Below are 15,771 nucleotides of genomic sequence, written 5' to 3' on the forward strand. Positions count from 1 at the left end.
CCACAGATGCCTCTCCACACCATCACACTACCACCTCCGAAAGGTTCGACTTCATTAACGCAACAACGGGCTGTACGTTCTCCTCTACGCCGATACACTCTTATTCTCCCATCCCCACGGAACAGGTAGAACCTACTCTCATCGGAAAAGAGAACCCTTCGCCAATCACGAATCAGCTAAAGCCTCACATGCCTGGCTCATCGTAGTCTAAGCCGACGGTGTTGGTCTGTTAATGTGGTCCCACGGTAGGATCTGTAGGCTCTGATACCAGCAGCACGTAATCTTCTTGACACGGTGTGTCTACTCACACGGTGGCCGAATGCCGTTGCCGCTGATGACGTCACCGTCAGAAAACGATTACGTAGGTGTAATATTCGTAGGTATCGGTCATCCTGTTGAGTTGTGACACGTGGTCTACCAGTTCTTGGCCTGTCCAATGTCCGACCTGTCTGTTGGTATCGAGTTATCAGGTTACCAACAGCAACTCTAGAACATCCAAACGTCCTTGCGACATGAGCGTTAGATGCCCCCATTTGTATCATGCCTATGGCTCGCTCGCGATGTTCTATAGTAAGTCGTGGCATTCTTTTGGTGGTTTTCTATCAAATGCATACCCTACCAGTATCCTGGCTCATTTTAATACCATTATTGCACGGGTGAATTTTGTAGGTCCTGGAAAACGTGAATTCGATATTTTGTTTGCTCGGCATAAAAAACATGCAACATTATGTTTCAAATATACTGTAGAAAGTTGGTTACATTTGTGTGATTATTTATGCAACTGGTTACGTTAGGATATATGGATGTTTTCAGAGACTAAATTTTGTTTTCATTTGTAAAGTTTCTTTTGGCCGTGAGTATATATGCTTTATTATGTACCTAATTGTATGTTTACAGTATTTGACTGTATTTATTTCACTGTCAAAATAACTATTAGATCATTATGTTTGTTGACAAGAAGACTTAATTAGTGATAAAAAATATAAAGGATCTTAAGATGTAATGCCATAGCATTTATCATGAAACATAATGCCGATTATATATAACAGATGTCTCTTTAGTCATTACGTCAGTGGCTTTTAACACTGACATAGTGCACCTGAATGTCTCTTTAGTCATCAGTGGCTTTTAACACTGACATAGTGCACCTGAATGTCTCTTTAGTCATCAGTGGCTTTTAACACTGACATGGTGCACATGAATGTCTCTTTAGTCATCAGTTGCTTTTAACACTGACAAAGTGCACCTGAATTTCTTCGATCTGCCCATATTCAATAAACATACTGCACCTGCTCCTCCATGAAAAACAAAGAAAAAAAAGAAAAGAAACATGATATTTAATTGATTTCATTCTGTTTTGTATAGGTCAGTACGACAAGATGAAGTCACCAATGGAATGGGGTATCATTCCAAACAAGCTGGTTGCCATGACAACAGTGGGATTGATCTTCTTCCTCATCACCCTATTGTGTGAATACAGGTTCTTCATAAAGCCTAGGTAAAAAAAAATTATATAATCATTCTTGTAATTCCTATATCATATGTTTAAATTGGTTATTGGACCTAATAACCATAATTCAGAATATTAAATAATCTTTTATCTCGTGACCAAAATATGAGTTGTAAATTGATTTAGATTTTTACAATGCTTTTACTCTTTTAAACTAAATTGCTGTAAATTTATTATATGTGATACGGATTTGATGTTATTATTGTTAACTACTAGTATATGTTGTTCTATTATGGTACTTTAATATGTTATACAATCATATACAATATATGTTAAAATGATCTGTAGAAAACCCCATTTTGCTTTGAGAAAAATCCAGTTTAGCAATGGTCCGATTTTCAAGGATATATATGAACTAAAAGCCATACGCCTCAACTTTATTAAAGTGTTTTCCTCTTGGATAATAATAAAAAGTAACGCATGTCTCATTGCTGTGATGCTGTATGTTTGTGTTTGTTGTAGAAAGCACAAGACATCCAATACTACAGTTCAGGAAGAAGACTTGGATGTGGCTGCAGAAAGACGCCGGGTTCTCAAAGGAAATGGCCGCTTTGATTTGCTGCGACTCGAAAACTTGACCAAGGTAGCAAGATGTGCATGTTCTGTGTCTGTTAGTAGTACATTTCTTGTTCTAGCCAGTGTATCACGACTGGTATATCAAAGGCTGTGGTATGTGCTATTCTGTCTGTGGTATGGTGCATATAAAAGAAAGAAAGAAAGAAATGTTTTATTAAACGACACACTCAACACATTTTATTTACGGTTATATGGCGTCAGACATATGGTTGCATTTAAAATATCCCTTGCTACTAATGGAAAAATTTAGCAGGTTTCCTCTGTAAGACTATATGTGAACATTACCAAATGTTTGACATCCAATAGCTGATGATTAATAAATAAATGTGCTCTAGTGGTGTAGTTAAACAAAACAAACTTTTTAACTGTCAGTAATAATTTTTATAGCATTAGAAATCATTTTGTATCAAAGAACTGTCGTCAAAATGTGTTGAGGAGTCGTAAAACAAAAGATCTTTCCTTTATCATTGTAATATATATACTTAAATGACAGTAATGGTATTAAGCAATTGAATTGAACTGAGAATTGGGTGTTTCTATTGTTTCTATAATTCTTGATTTTCTGCTCTGAATTTGGTGTTTCTGCAGTTTCTATAATTCTTGATTTTATACACTGAGAATCTCAGTATTAATAAATGAAAAATAGTAAACATTAAAATCACTGATATATTTTAGGTATATGTGACCAGGAAGCTTGGCAGGCACCTTGCTGTTGACAAACTTTGCATTGGTGTTCCACCAGGAGAGGTGACTATTGTTTTATTATTCAAATAATGACACAAGAAAATATGTCTTTTTATGGATAAAATTAAATCTTGTATTGATAATTAAAGGAAATATTGTATGTAATATAGATTGATTATAGAATGTATATATATTTTTAAATATACATATGTCAAATAAAATTATTTTTATTTGGGAAAATGTCCTCTTTTTATTAAACTATAGTTTATGCAAAATATCTACCGGTACACTCAAAATTTTACTTTTTCATCTCATTAAAATATTCAATTCCAAGAATTGACAAAAGATTCTTAAAATTGTATTAATTATAAAAAAACAGCCTTTAATATTATCTTATTTCTGAAAACAAGTGTTATAAATTATAATATGTAATTGTTAACAATGACACCAAATGTGATTCTTGTTTGCTGTCATTAATTTCAGTGTTTTGGTCTCCTGGGTGTAAATGGAGCTGGAAAAACAACCACATTTAAAATGCTTACAGGTGACCTACTGCCAACATCTGGAAATGCATATGTTGATGGATATAGGTAAAACATACACATTTCTCTTGTTACATAAGGTCTGGATCATATATATACACATATACTCTTCAAAAAAAGAAACGCAAAAGGGTACAAATGGGTTATAACTCCGATTTTATGTTTCCTACCGGTTCATGCTTTGTGAATATAAGGTCATTGCATGTCCCAAACACATTCCCACGGTTACATTCGATAAAACGCAGCTACTGTACAATAAAGTTCCAAAATGTGAATATTCGCAAAAACGCAGCCACGTGCAAACCATGTCACCACTGCACGTGCGTTGTCTGCACGTACAACATGAACACCGACAGTATAAAAGTGCAGGGTGTTCGCTTGCCTGGCCTCTGTATCTGGCCGACAGTTGACAATCCAGGACATGCCACGTCTCAGTGAACCGCAGAGAAACAATGCCATCGGCCGACTAGACGCAGGCGAATCCAGAACGGCCGTTGCCAGGGCATTCCATGTGTCCTCAAGCACCATCTCCAGACTGTGGGACCGTTACCAGCAACATGGATCAACACGTGACCTCCCTAGATCCAGTCGACCACAGGTCACTACCCCCGGGCAGGACCGCTACATCCGGGTACGCCACCTTCGGGAACGATTGACTACTGCCACCTCCACAGCCGCAGCAATACCAGGTTTGCGCAGGATATCCGACCAGACCGTACGGAACCGCCTACATGAGGTAGGAATTCGTGCCAGACGTCCAGTTCGAGGTGTCATCTTAACACCACAACACCGTCGACTCTGACTGCAGTGGTGCCAGATTCATCGACAATGGCCTCAACTGCGATGGAGACAGGTGTGGTTCAGTGACGAGTCCCGATTTCTGCTCCGACGTCATGATGGAAGATGTCGCGTGTATAGGCGTCGTGGTGAACGTTATGTGGCAAACTGCGTGCAGGAAGTGGACAGATTCGGCGGGGGTAGTGTCATGGTGTGGGCAGCCATCTCACACACTGGCAGAACTGACCTGGTCCACGTGCAGGGCAACCTGAATAGCACAGGGCTACATTGAACAGATCCTCCGGCCACACATCGTTCCAGTTATGGCCAACGCCAACGCAGTGTTCCAACATGACAACGCCAGGCCTCACACAGCACGTCTCACAACGGCTTTCCTACAGAACAACAACATTAATGTCCTTCCTTGGCCATCGATATCACCGGATTTGAACCCAATTGAGCATCTATGGGACGAGTTGGACCGACGCCTCCGACAGCAACAACCACAGCCCCAGACCCTGCCCGAGCTGGCAGCAGCCTTGCAGGCCGAGTGGGCCACCATCCCCCGGGACGTCATCCATACTCTGGTTGCTTCAATGGGCAGGCGGTGCCAGGCAGTTGTCAACACACGCGGAGGCCACACCCGGTATTGACTCCAGATGACCTTGACCTTGGTGGTGTGTCCTATCACTTACTCACAGTGGACTAGAGTGAATTGTGAACAATCCTTCAACATTTGGTAATTATCGGACTCACCATTCAATAATTAAATCAATTCTCCAAATGTTACGACAATGTGGTTTTGCGTTTCTTCTTTTGAAGAGTATATATAAATACATGCCATTGTATAAATATATAAAAACCATCACTGCTGCTGTAAAGTGTGTGTGTGTGGGGGGGGGGGGGGGCACATGCCCCCTTGCCTCCCGTTTCCTATGCCAGTGGTTTATCTTTGACTCCTAAAAGTTGATGTATTTTTGTACTATTCATTCATTCATCCATTGATTTGTTCATTTTATGAATTAATTTGTTCATTTGTGTATTCATTCATTCATTCATTCATTCACTCATCTATTCTTTCACTAATGCAGAATTCCAATATGAACCATCATGGCGTTGCTACTCTCATTACAGTTTGGTTTTGAGACTTCAAACACTTCTCTCTTGTTTTGTATTGAGTGTTTATTGACTATATCAGTAACTGATTGTTAATTGTTGTTGCTCTGTTTGGTCCCACAGCGTTGTTCAGGACATGCAGAAGGTTCAGAAGAGCATCGGTTACTGCCCTCAGTTTGACTCTCTCTACGACGAGCTGACGGCCAGGGAGCATCTCCAGTTCTACTGTAGAGTGCGAGGCGTCACGCCTAAAGACGAAAAGATGGTAATATACTCACATTTAACAAGTTTGCCAGGCAGGGCCAGCTCTGTCACTTGCCAAGTTTGCCAGGCAGGGCCAGCTCTGTCACTTGCCAAGTTTACCAGGCAGGGCCAGCTCTGTCACTTGCCAAGTTTACCAGGCAGGGCCAGCTCTGTCACTTGCCAAGTTTACCAGGCAGTGCCAGCTCTGTCACTTGCCAAGTTTGCCAGTTGCGAAATTTCAAAGCAAAGAATAAATTTCATGTAATATTTGTTATTTTATTAGAAAATAACTGGGTTTTTGCAATTATTGAAGTTTAAATAGATGATTTAATGAATTGTTCTGGTCACCCAGGGCTAGCACTGCTAAATAACCAGTGAAATTTGAGTATTTTACATAAGGCGAGATAAAAACATTTAATCATTTAATGTTTCCACAGGTTGTGAACTGGGCGCTGAAAAAGCTTGGTTTAATGAAGTATGCAGACAAGCTGTCCGGAACCTACAGTGGTGGAAACAAACGCAAACTCTCTACAGCAATCGCTCTGATTGGCCACCCACCTGTAATATTCTTGGTAGGTGTTTTAAAAATAAATGCCCAGTAGTTTTGTTTTATGAAGATGCTTTAGAGATTTTGTTTAATTATAATTAAAGAAGTTCGGTTTTTAAAATATATAGTTAATTTTGATGAGTACTTATTATACCTGATGTTATTTTTTGAAATCCAGTAAAAGAATATTATGAAAATTATCAAAATATTGAATTAGAAAAATTTAAATGTCATTACAAGTGTGCCTTAATCATAAACCTTTAAGATATTTTTTGTGGAATTGGTGAAAAATACCTTTTGTTTCATATTTGACTGTCATTAAACATTCATTCATTCATATTTGATAGAAGGTAACAATGTGAGGATTTAAAATCTAGTGACATTTATAATAGAAAAGTGACAATTTGTTAATGTACCCTGTAATGACTGTTTTAGGATGAGCCGACAACAGGAATGGATCCCCACTCCAGACGTTTTCTCTGGGATCTTATCCTAGGACTGATTCAAGACGGCCGATCAGTGGTGCTCACTTCTCATAGGTAATGCCAGTTACAATAGATTGTTTCAACATGTTCAGTTAATGAGCAAACTAATGTCTGGATTACTTCAGAACATGTAATAGTATGCATTATTTTACCTATTGTGTCATATGTTTCATACATGATAACTTTGTCGTAATTTCAGGATGTGTGATCGATTGTAATATACAGAGGATTCATCATGAGTGTTTTTTAATGTGGAACATATCAGTCGAGTATATGTTAATCGATATGTCACGGCTCTGCCCAGACAAATACTGATTAACTAGACAAGGTTGATATTTTACATATTAAAAAACATGAGTAGCCAATTCTATTTATGCTAAAACTCTTCTGAAATAACAATTTAATTCAATATTTAGTCAGTCTTAGTGCTAAAGTCGCCTCCAACATCATCACGATTAGTTCAGGTACACAGTTCTTGTTGACTTGTGAACAAATGACCCATTGACAGCAAAACATTATTAACTGGGTTAGTAATGGTAAATACCAAATGGTTTTATGACATAGATGTTATGGGTAAGTTACCCAGTAAAATGGTGTAAATAATGAAAGATAACTGATAACTACTTTGGATGGATTCAAGAAATTTCAAAAAGGGAATGGGTCTGTTTTTTGTTAAAGGAGTCTGTTTTTGCCACCCCCACACCCCTTGACTACTTACGTAGGTCATAACTACATAAGTTTGTTTCACTGTATAAGGATAGTCATTGAATAGCTTATATATATATATATATATATATATATATATATATATAGAATTCTGAGAGAAAAGAAAACTTAATGAGGATTTCTTTGCTTAGTGATCTTTCCAACAACTTAAATGTGAGAACTGTTTCAGTAAGGTCAAAGAGAAAAATGTACAACATTATAACATGAGACTTGTTTTAGTAAGTTCAAAGCAAAAAATTTAGAACATTATAACTAAGGTCAAAGAGAAAACATTTCCACATTGTAACATGAAAATTGTTTTAGTAAGGTCAAAGAGAAAATGTAGAACATTATAACAGTTTTGTTATACAACTGTTTCAGTATGGAGGAATGTGAAGTGCTGTGTACCAGACTGGCCATCATGGTGAACGGCAGGTTCAAGTGTCTTGGCAGCATCCAGCACCTGAAGAATAAGTACGGCGATGGCTACACCATCACTATTCGCGTCAAGGGGCCCAACTACGACCGAGACAGAAGAAGTATAGAGCGATTCTTTACCAGGAATGTACCCCAGGCTGTACTCAAGGTTTGTTGGTCACGGTATTTACACTGTAGCTATAATTACAAGGGTGAACCCAGGAACGTACCCCAGGCTGTACTCAAGGTTTGTTGGTCACGGTATTTACACTGTAGCTATAATTATAAGGCTGAACCCAGGAATAATTTTAGGGAAGGGACCAAGGACAAAGCAGCACATAGATCAACTCCTGAAAAGGGTACTTCAATGAAAGTTTGTTATTCATCAACTGAAAAATATAAACAAATTGTTTAAAAAAAAAGGGAGACTTAAATATTTGTTTAGAGAAACAACATGTCTCCTCCTTAGATCCACAGTTGAATTAAATAAAAAAAACCCGACAAATTCTTGCAGTTCACTTTAGAGGGTAAAAGTTGTCAATTTTAATATAATTTTATAAATATTTAATACAATAAAAATTATAATTTAAGTAATTGTAGCATTTCAAGTACCTTGTTTGTTCAGCATAGGTGAAAATCTGCTCAGTCAAATTGAGATTTTAAACACAGGTGTTTAAGTATAGTACATACATGTAGTTACACTTGTATAAGTCAAAAACAGGCTTTGTAAGTTCGGCACACATAATCTAGCTTTATAATTATCTAGTAGACAAGTGAAAATTTAAAAAATCAATTATTTTTCTTGGGTATTGTGGGGGTCCAGTAATACTACCTAGTCTACTCAAACATGCAACGGAATAATTTGTAAACTACTGACTGGTTGATAATCCCAGTTAAATTGTTTGTTTTTAAATTCTATCAGATGGTTAAGTATGTTGATGCACCTGAATGTTTCTATGAAACATGAAAGTAATATTTGATGAACATTTCTTTCAGGAACACCATTACAACATGATGCAGTATGAACTGACCTCCAACTGTCTTTCTCTGTCTGCTATCTTCACCACACTTGAGGATGCGGGGCAGGATCTCCCCATAGAAGACTATTCTGTCAGTCAGAACACTTTGGACAATGTAAGATTTTATTTCATAATGTGATTTAAAATTCCATTAGTACGAATGCTTTGATTTTATTCCATAATTTGATTCAAAATTCCATAAGTCTGTATACTATGAACAATGTAAGATTTTATTCCATAATTTGATTCAAAATTCTATTAGTACAAATACTTTGGAAAATGTAATATTTTATACTATGATTTTATTAAAAGTTCTGTCTGTCAGAGCACATTGGATAGTGTAAGATAAGTTCTTTCATAATTAATTGATTGTTTTAAAATCTATATTTGGGTTATCTCCCTTATTATTCTGTTGGAAAAAATTGTTTTAAAATCTATATTTGGGTTATCACCTTTATTAATTATTTTGCTGGAACCTTTTGTAATAGCTAATATGGTGGGCTTGATATCCATAATTTTCTGATAATTCTGTACATCTTTTCTTTATTAGGTATTTATAAACTTTGTGAAGCAGCAAATGGAAATCGTACAAGAAGAAGCTGAGGGCGAGCAAGTGACTGCCTGCTTATCATCGATTCAAAGGCCTAATGCTAACACCACCTCCAGGTCAAGCTCTAGCTCACACCTGTCAAACAGCCTGTCGGAGGATAGCCTGTATACCAGCGACAGTGACGATGAATGTATACTAAGGCTGGATCAAGCCAATGGGGTAAGTTGTCAGATGATAGCCTGTATACCAGCGACAGTGACGATGAATGTATACTAAGGCTGGATCAAGCCAATGGGGTAAGTTGTCAGATGATAGCCTGTATACCAGCGACAGTGACGATGAATGTATACTAAGGCTGGATCAAGCCAATGGGGTAAGTTGTCAGATGATAGCCTGTATACCAGCGACAGTGACGATGAATGTATACTAAGGCTGGATCAAGCCAATGGGGTAAGTTGTCAGAGGATAGCCTGTATACCAGCGACAGTGACGATGAATGTATACTAAGGCTGGATCAAGCCAATGGGGTAAGTTGTCAGATGATAGCCTGTATACCAGCGACAGTGACGATGAATGTATACTAAGGCTGGATCAAGCCAATGGGGTAAGTTGTACAGTCAGATGATAGCCTGTAAGCCAATGGGGTAAGTTGTCAGATGATAGCCTGTAGCGACAGTGACGATGAATGTATACTAAGGCTGGATCAAGCCAATGGGGTAAGTTGTCAGATGATAGCCTGTACAGTGATGATAGCCTGTATACCAGCGACAGTGAATGTATACTAAGGCTGGATCAAGCCAATGGGGTAAGTTGTCAGATGATAGCCTGTACAGTGATGATGAATGTATACTAAGGCTGGATCAAGCCAATGGGGTAAGTTGTCAGATGATAGCCTGTATACCAGAGACAGTGACGATGAATGTATACTAAGGCTGGATCAAGCCAATGGGCTAAGTTGTCAGATGATAGCCTGTACAGTGATGATGAATGTATACTAAGGCTGGATCAAGCCAATGGGGTAAGTTGTCAGATGATAGCCTGTATACCAGTGACAGTGACGATGAATGTATACTAAGGCTGGATCAAGCCAATGGGGTAAGTTGTCAGATGATAGCCTGTATACCAGCGACAGTGACGATGAATGTATACTAAGGCTGGATCAAGCCAATGGGGTAAGTTGTCAGATGATAGCCTGTACAGTGACGATGAATGTATACTAAGGCTGGATCAAGCCAATGGGGTAAGTTGTCAGATGATAGCCTGTATACCAGCGACAGTGACGATGAATGTATACTAAGGCTGGATCAAGCCAATGGGGTAAGTTGTCAGATGATAGCCTGTACAGTGATGATGAATGTATACTAAGGCTGGATCAAGCCAATGGGGTAAGTTGTCAGATGATAGCCTGTATACCAGAGACAGTGACGATGAATGTATACTAAGGCTGGATCAAGCCAATGGGCTAAGTTGTCAGATGATAGCCTGTACAGTGATGATGAATGTATACTAAGGCTGGATCAAGCCAATGGGGTAAGTTGTCAGATGATAGCCTGTATACCAGTGACAGTGACGATGAATGTATACTAAGGCTGGATCAAGCCAATGGGGTAAGTTGTCAGATGATAGCCTGTATACCAGAGACAGTGACGATGAATGTATACTAAAGCTGGATCAAGCCAATGGGCTAAGTTGTCAGATGATAGCCTGTATACCAGTGACAGTGACGATGAATGTATACTAAGGCTGGATCAAGCCAATGGGGTAAGTTGTCAGATGATAGCCTGTATACCAGTGACAGTGACGATGAATGTATACTAAGGCTGGATCAAGCCAATGGGGTAAGTTGTCAGATGATAGCCTGTATACCAGTGACAGTGACGATGAATGTATACTAAGGCTGGATCAAGCCAATGGGGTAAGTTGTCAGATGATAGCCTGTATACCAGCGACAGTGACGATGAATGTATACTAAGGCTGGATCAAGCCAATGGGGTAAGTTGTCAGATGATAGCCTGTATACCAGCAACAGTGACGATGAATGTATACTAAGGCTGGATCAAGCCAATGGGATAAGTTGTCAGATGATAGCCTGTATACCAGCAACAGTGACGATGAATGTATACTAAGGCTGGATCAAGCCAATGGGATAAGTTGTCAGATGATAGCCTGTACAGTGACGATGAATGTATAATAAGGCTGGATTAAGCCAATGGGGTAAGTTGTCAGATGATAGCCTGTATACCAGCGACAGTGACGATGAATGTATACTAAGGCTGGATCAAGCCAATGGGGTAAGTTGTCAGATGATAGCTTGTATACCAGCGACAGTGACGATGAATGTATACTCAGGCTGGATCAAGCCAATGGGGTAAGTTGTCAGATGATAGCCTGTACAGTGACGATGAATGTATACTAAGGCTGGATCAAGCCAATGGGGTAAGTTGTCAGATGATAGCCTGTATACCAGCGATAGTGACAATGAATGTATACTCAGGCTGGATCAAGCCAATGGGGTAAGTTGTCAGATGATAGCCTGTACAGTGATGATGAATGTATACTAAGGCTGGATCAAGCCAATGGGGTAAGTTGTCAGATGATAGCCTGTACAGTGACGATGAATGTATACTAAGGCTGGATCAAGCCATCAATAAAAAGACATTGTCCTTGTACTTGAATAAAACAAATCATTCATTGAGACTAGTAGATTTCTAGATGTACTTGCCCAGTGGGCCAATGCAACATTCTGTTTATTTCTATCACCAGTTGAATTATCTGGAAGTTCTTATCTGTTTTTCAGAATCGACTAAGTCTGATGCCAATGTGATTCTCCTGATCTCATCTGTTCAAAGCAAATTGTGATCTCAAGCCAGTAGACCCATGGGATGCCTTCAGTAGGCTGTTCATCTGTTCAGTATTAATCACACTGGTGGGAGGTCTCCAGCAGATCGCAGTGCAAAGATGCTGGAGTGGATTCCTCTAGATGCTGCCGGACCAAACTGATAAACACACATCAGCCTAGTTAGTTAGAAGAACCAGTCTAATCTAATCAACATAGATAGATCCTGAACATTGTCCAGTTCCCATTAAATCTCAGTGGTGTTCGTCTAGTACATTCATGTGATGCTTGTGTGACTGTGTTTTCCAGGAGGACCCCTGTTAAGCTAGTGAATCTGTTGTTTTCAGAAGAACCTGTGTTCTATGTTAAGCTTGTGAATCTATGTTTTCAGGAGACCCCATATTAAGCTTGTGAATCTGTGTTTTTCCAAGAAGAATCCATCTTTTAAAGCTAGCGATTCTGTTTAATTAGTGTACTTATGGTTAGCTTGTGAAGCCATATTTACCATGTGAACTAATGCCTAATTGGTAGAATTGTTTAACAAGCATTTGTTTCACTAGCGAACTGAAGTTCATTTGGATTGAATCCATTTACTGTGATGTTCGGGACAAATAATTATTTTGATCATCTGTTCTATGGTGAGTGAATGGTCATCTTTTCCAGACTGACAGAGTGGTCAGTATTTCCGAGGTGGCTAATGGTCATCACATCTAAACCGTGCAAATGGAGATCAACATTTATGAGATATTGAGAAATATATTTATGTTGTTGAATAAGAGACACTGTTCATGTTTTCAGCAAAGACATCTACCCACAACAATCTCATTTGCAACTAGTAAGAAATCCCACAAACTCCTGTTGATGGAGTTATAAGGACTTTTAATAACATCAGGTGTGGGTCAAGGATTTTATGCATGGGTTTCTACATGCAACTACTTAAACGGTAGCAGTGAATACACTTTAAAATAAGTGGAACAAATGCTTTTTTGTACTGTTTTTTTGTTTTGTTGGAGCAGTTGAGATATCCAGACCTTCTTGATCTGCTCCCAAGTGTAAACTGTGTTCTGTATTGTGATTGGTTAATTATATTCTTTTTTGGGGATCAAATGAAAATAATACCTGGAAAGCTAATGATGTCATTAGAAAGTGATGTCATTAGCAATTGGTACAGGCCAAGTTGACGGTTCAAGGGTCTACAGTTAGATTGTAGCCAGGTTTTCTTTTTAAAAAATACCAAATATACAGTTAGTTCTGTAGAAAAGCAATTCAGTTTACAATGGACATAAACATATGGAATTTTTAGATTTAGGGGTGTTATTATCTGTTTCATACCTGCAAATGTTTCATTTGTAACCTCAGGCTAACGCCTTCATTCAAAAATGACATTTCAGGGACCAAATAGACAATAACACACGCAAGTCTTAAAAACTCCATATAGTTAACTCCTAAATAGACATGTTTTTGTTGACTGTTGTTGGTACATAGACATGTATATTGATAAATATATAATTAATGGATTCTTTTTAGTTACATGATGACAGAGCTAAACATGATGCTAGCTAATTTTGGGCTCACTCTGTTTATTTGTAATGAAGATCTATTTGATTTGCGTGTTCGATAGAGCAACAAAATGAACACAATGCAGGCTTGGTGATTCATAGTTTTGTTGTATTCCTTAACATTGAATTATAATGCCTGATGCCTTGAGAACTGATGAGTCATCAAACACATATAATTGGTACCCGTGACCTTTACTTGCCATAATGCAGTACAGTTTAGTTAAACCGAGTGACCTGGATCTAATTGGTATCAGTTTGACTTGAGTTTCTCACACTGGTAAACATATTATAGATTATATGTAGGCTGCTATACTTTGATTATTGAGCTATTGATTATGTGCAATATACCCACTAAATAAAACTTCTATATTTTGTGGTTTTATTTTCATAAGAGAATGCTATTTTACTGTATATTTGGGGAAAAAAAACACACCAGAAAATGTTATATGATCTTTCATTTCTATATTTGAAATATTACTGTTTTCTTCAGTTACTATTGTAACTAAAGATTTGAAAAAAAGTTATAATACAGTAATAAGTGTTGTTTAAAAACAGTTAAAACTTATACGTACATACCCACCTTTCGTGTTTGTTAAAAAAAAAATATTTTTTATATTATGACCAATTATAATCAGGGGTGGATAAACTCTTTCAAATTTGTGATCTCACAGTGCAAAGCAAAAAGATTTGCAAAGATAATTCAGTGTTGGTTAAGAGAGCTGTGTGAATTAGGCCCCATGTATTTATCATGTATAAATGTCTTCTTTCTTGTATTTACCTTTGACACCCAATAGTCGATGTATTGTTTGTGCTGAGGTGCCATTAAACATTCATTCCTTCATTTATGATGTATATATTTGAAAGTTTTAAAGGTGCTGTATCACCTTCCCATGTTGTACAAGTAGTAACTATTACTAATGCAAAATACAAACATAATGGCACTTTTAAACAACATCACGAGTGTTTTAAAGGTACAATCACCTAATCTTGTAAGTTGTAACACCATTCACTAATGCAACATACAAACATATGACAGTTTTAAACAACATGAGTGTTTTAAAGGTACAATCACCTAATCTTGTAAGTAGTAACACCATTCACTAATGCAACATATAAACATATGACAGTTTCAAAGAAAACCTTATGTGTTTTTGCTTTTACAGGTATTGTCAACTTCTCTTGTAGGGAACATTTTGTTCAGTATCACGTCAAGATTTGCTACGCAAATTTTAATATCGCTACACAATCCTAAAACATTAACTAGTAGTTGCTACTTAATTTTAAATTGATCACCAACTGTCGAATTTTATGAACAAAATGTTCCCTACCTTGATGGAACATAAAAGACTTGCTGTCATTTTTTTAAATCATATATTGTAAAATTTAACAACAGTGAAGCATACTGCTTTTTGAATATTGATGTGATAAACAGTAAGGTTGTACATAACTTGCATTGAAATCAGTATTAAATATTAAAGGGTTTTGAAGAACAGGCCTAATGGTTTTAAATTTATTGTAAAACACTTAAGTTCCATGCCTTGTGATTTTTGGTACCCTGCAGAAACTGTAACTATGGTTACAGTGGGTTATGATAATAGGTAACAGACTTTCAATTCTATGATTTTGATGATCTGCAGCCCATTTCACTAAACATTGTAAGTTTACGTCTGCAACTAGCAGTTATACCGGACATTCATTCACATGTGTTTGACATCTATTTAACCCTTGAAATTACATCAGTACAGAAAATGGAGCATTTTAAGGACAAAGGAACATGAAATATGTGTACTTTTTAACTATATTTGTTGAACTATAATAGTAATAAGAATTGTGATTTAGTCGTAGATTTACGTTTACGTTCAAAACAAGGCGTACGATGTTTTGTCAAATTGGGCCCTGTTTCTGTGAAATCTGGTAGAATGGAGAAATTTGGGGGGGGGGGGGGGGGTAAATGGATGATCTCTTTTAATACTTAAAATACTGAAACTGCATCATTAAATATTATTAATGGATAACAGTGTTTGGACATAACTGTAGACCATTCTACTTAGAAATGTGCATTTTTTATTTACAAAATTAAAAGATCATTGCTTATATTGCATTGATAGTAATGTGTTATAATATGTATTTCAAACTTGTGACTTTCAATGTCCTCATGTATTTAATTGATCTGTCATTCATCAGTATAAGCAACAGGATATTTTC

General features: G+C 37.5%; 1 protein-coding gene across 1 annotated transcript in view; it reads left to right on the top strand.

Moving 5' to 3' along the window:
• LOC121384565 (ATP-binding cassette sub-family A member 2-like) overlaps positions 1-15,539 on the top strand; it is an 83,407-nt gene extending 67,868 nt beyond the window's left edge. Inside the window, exons 39-49 of the mRNA XM_041515022.1 lie at positions 1,366-1,498; positions 1,973-2,093; positions 2,762-2,833; positions 3,254-3,360; positions 5,329-5,470; positions 5,886-6,020; positions 6,431-6,534; positions 7,567-7,771; positions 8,599-8,736; positions 9,172-9,390; positions 11,969-15,539. Coding sequence (XP_041370956.1) covers positions 1,366-1,498; positions 1,973-2,093; positions 2,762-2,833; positions 3,254-3,360; positions 5,329-5,470; positions 5,886-6,020; positions 6,431-6,534; positions 7,567-7,771; positions 8,599-8,736; positions 9,172-9,390; positions 11,969-11,995 — 1,403 coding nt within the window. The 3' untranslated portion in view covers positions 11,996-15,539. The remainder of the gene's footprint in view (positions 1-1,365; positions 1,499-1,972; positions 2,094-2,761; positions 2,834-3,253; positions 3,361-5,328; positions 5,471-5,885; positions 6,021-6,430; positions 6,535-7,566; positions 7,772-8,598; positions 8,737-9,171; positions 9,391-11,968) is intronic.
• Positions 15,540-15,771: the final 232 nt, after the last annotated feature.

The sequence above is a fragment of the Gigantopelta aegis genome, chromosome 10, assembly GCF_016097555.1.
Source record: "Gigantopelta aegis isolate Gae_Host chromosome 10, Gae_host_genome, whole genome shotgun sequence".
NCBI classification, from domain to species: Eukaryota; Metazoa; Mollusca; class Gastropoda; order Neomphalida; family Peltospiridae; genus Gigantopelta; species Gigantopelta aegis.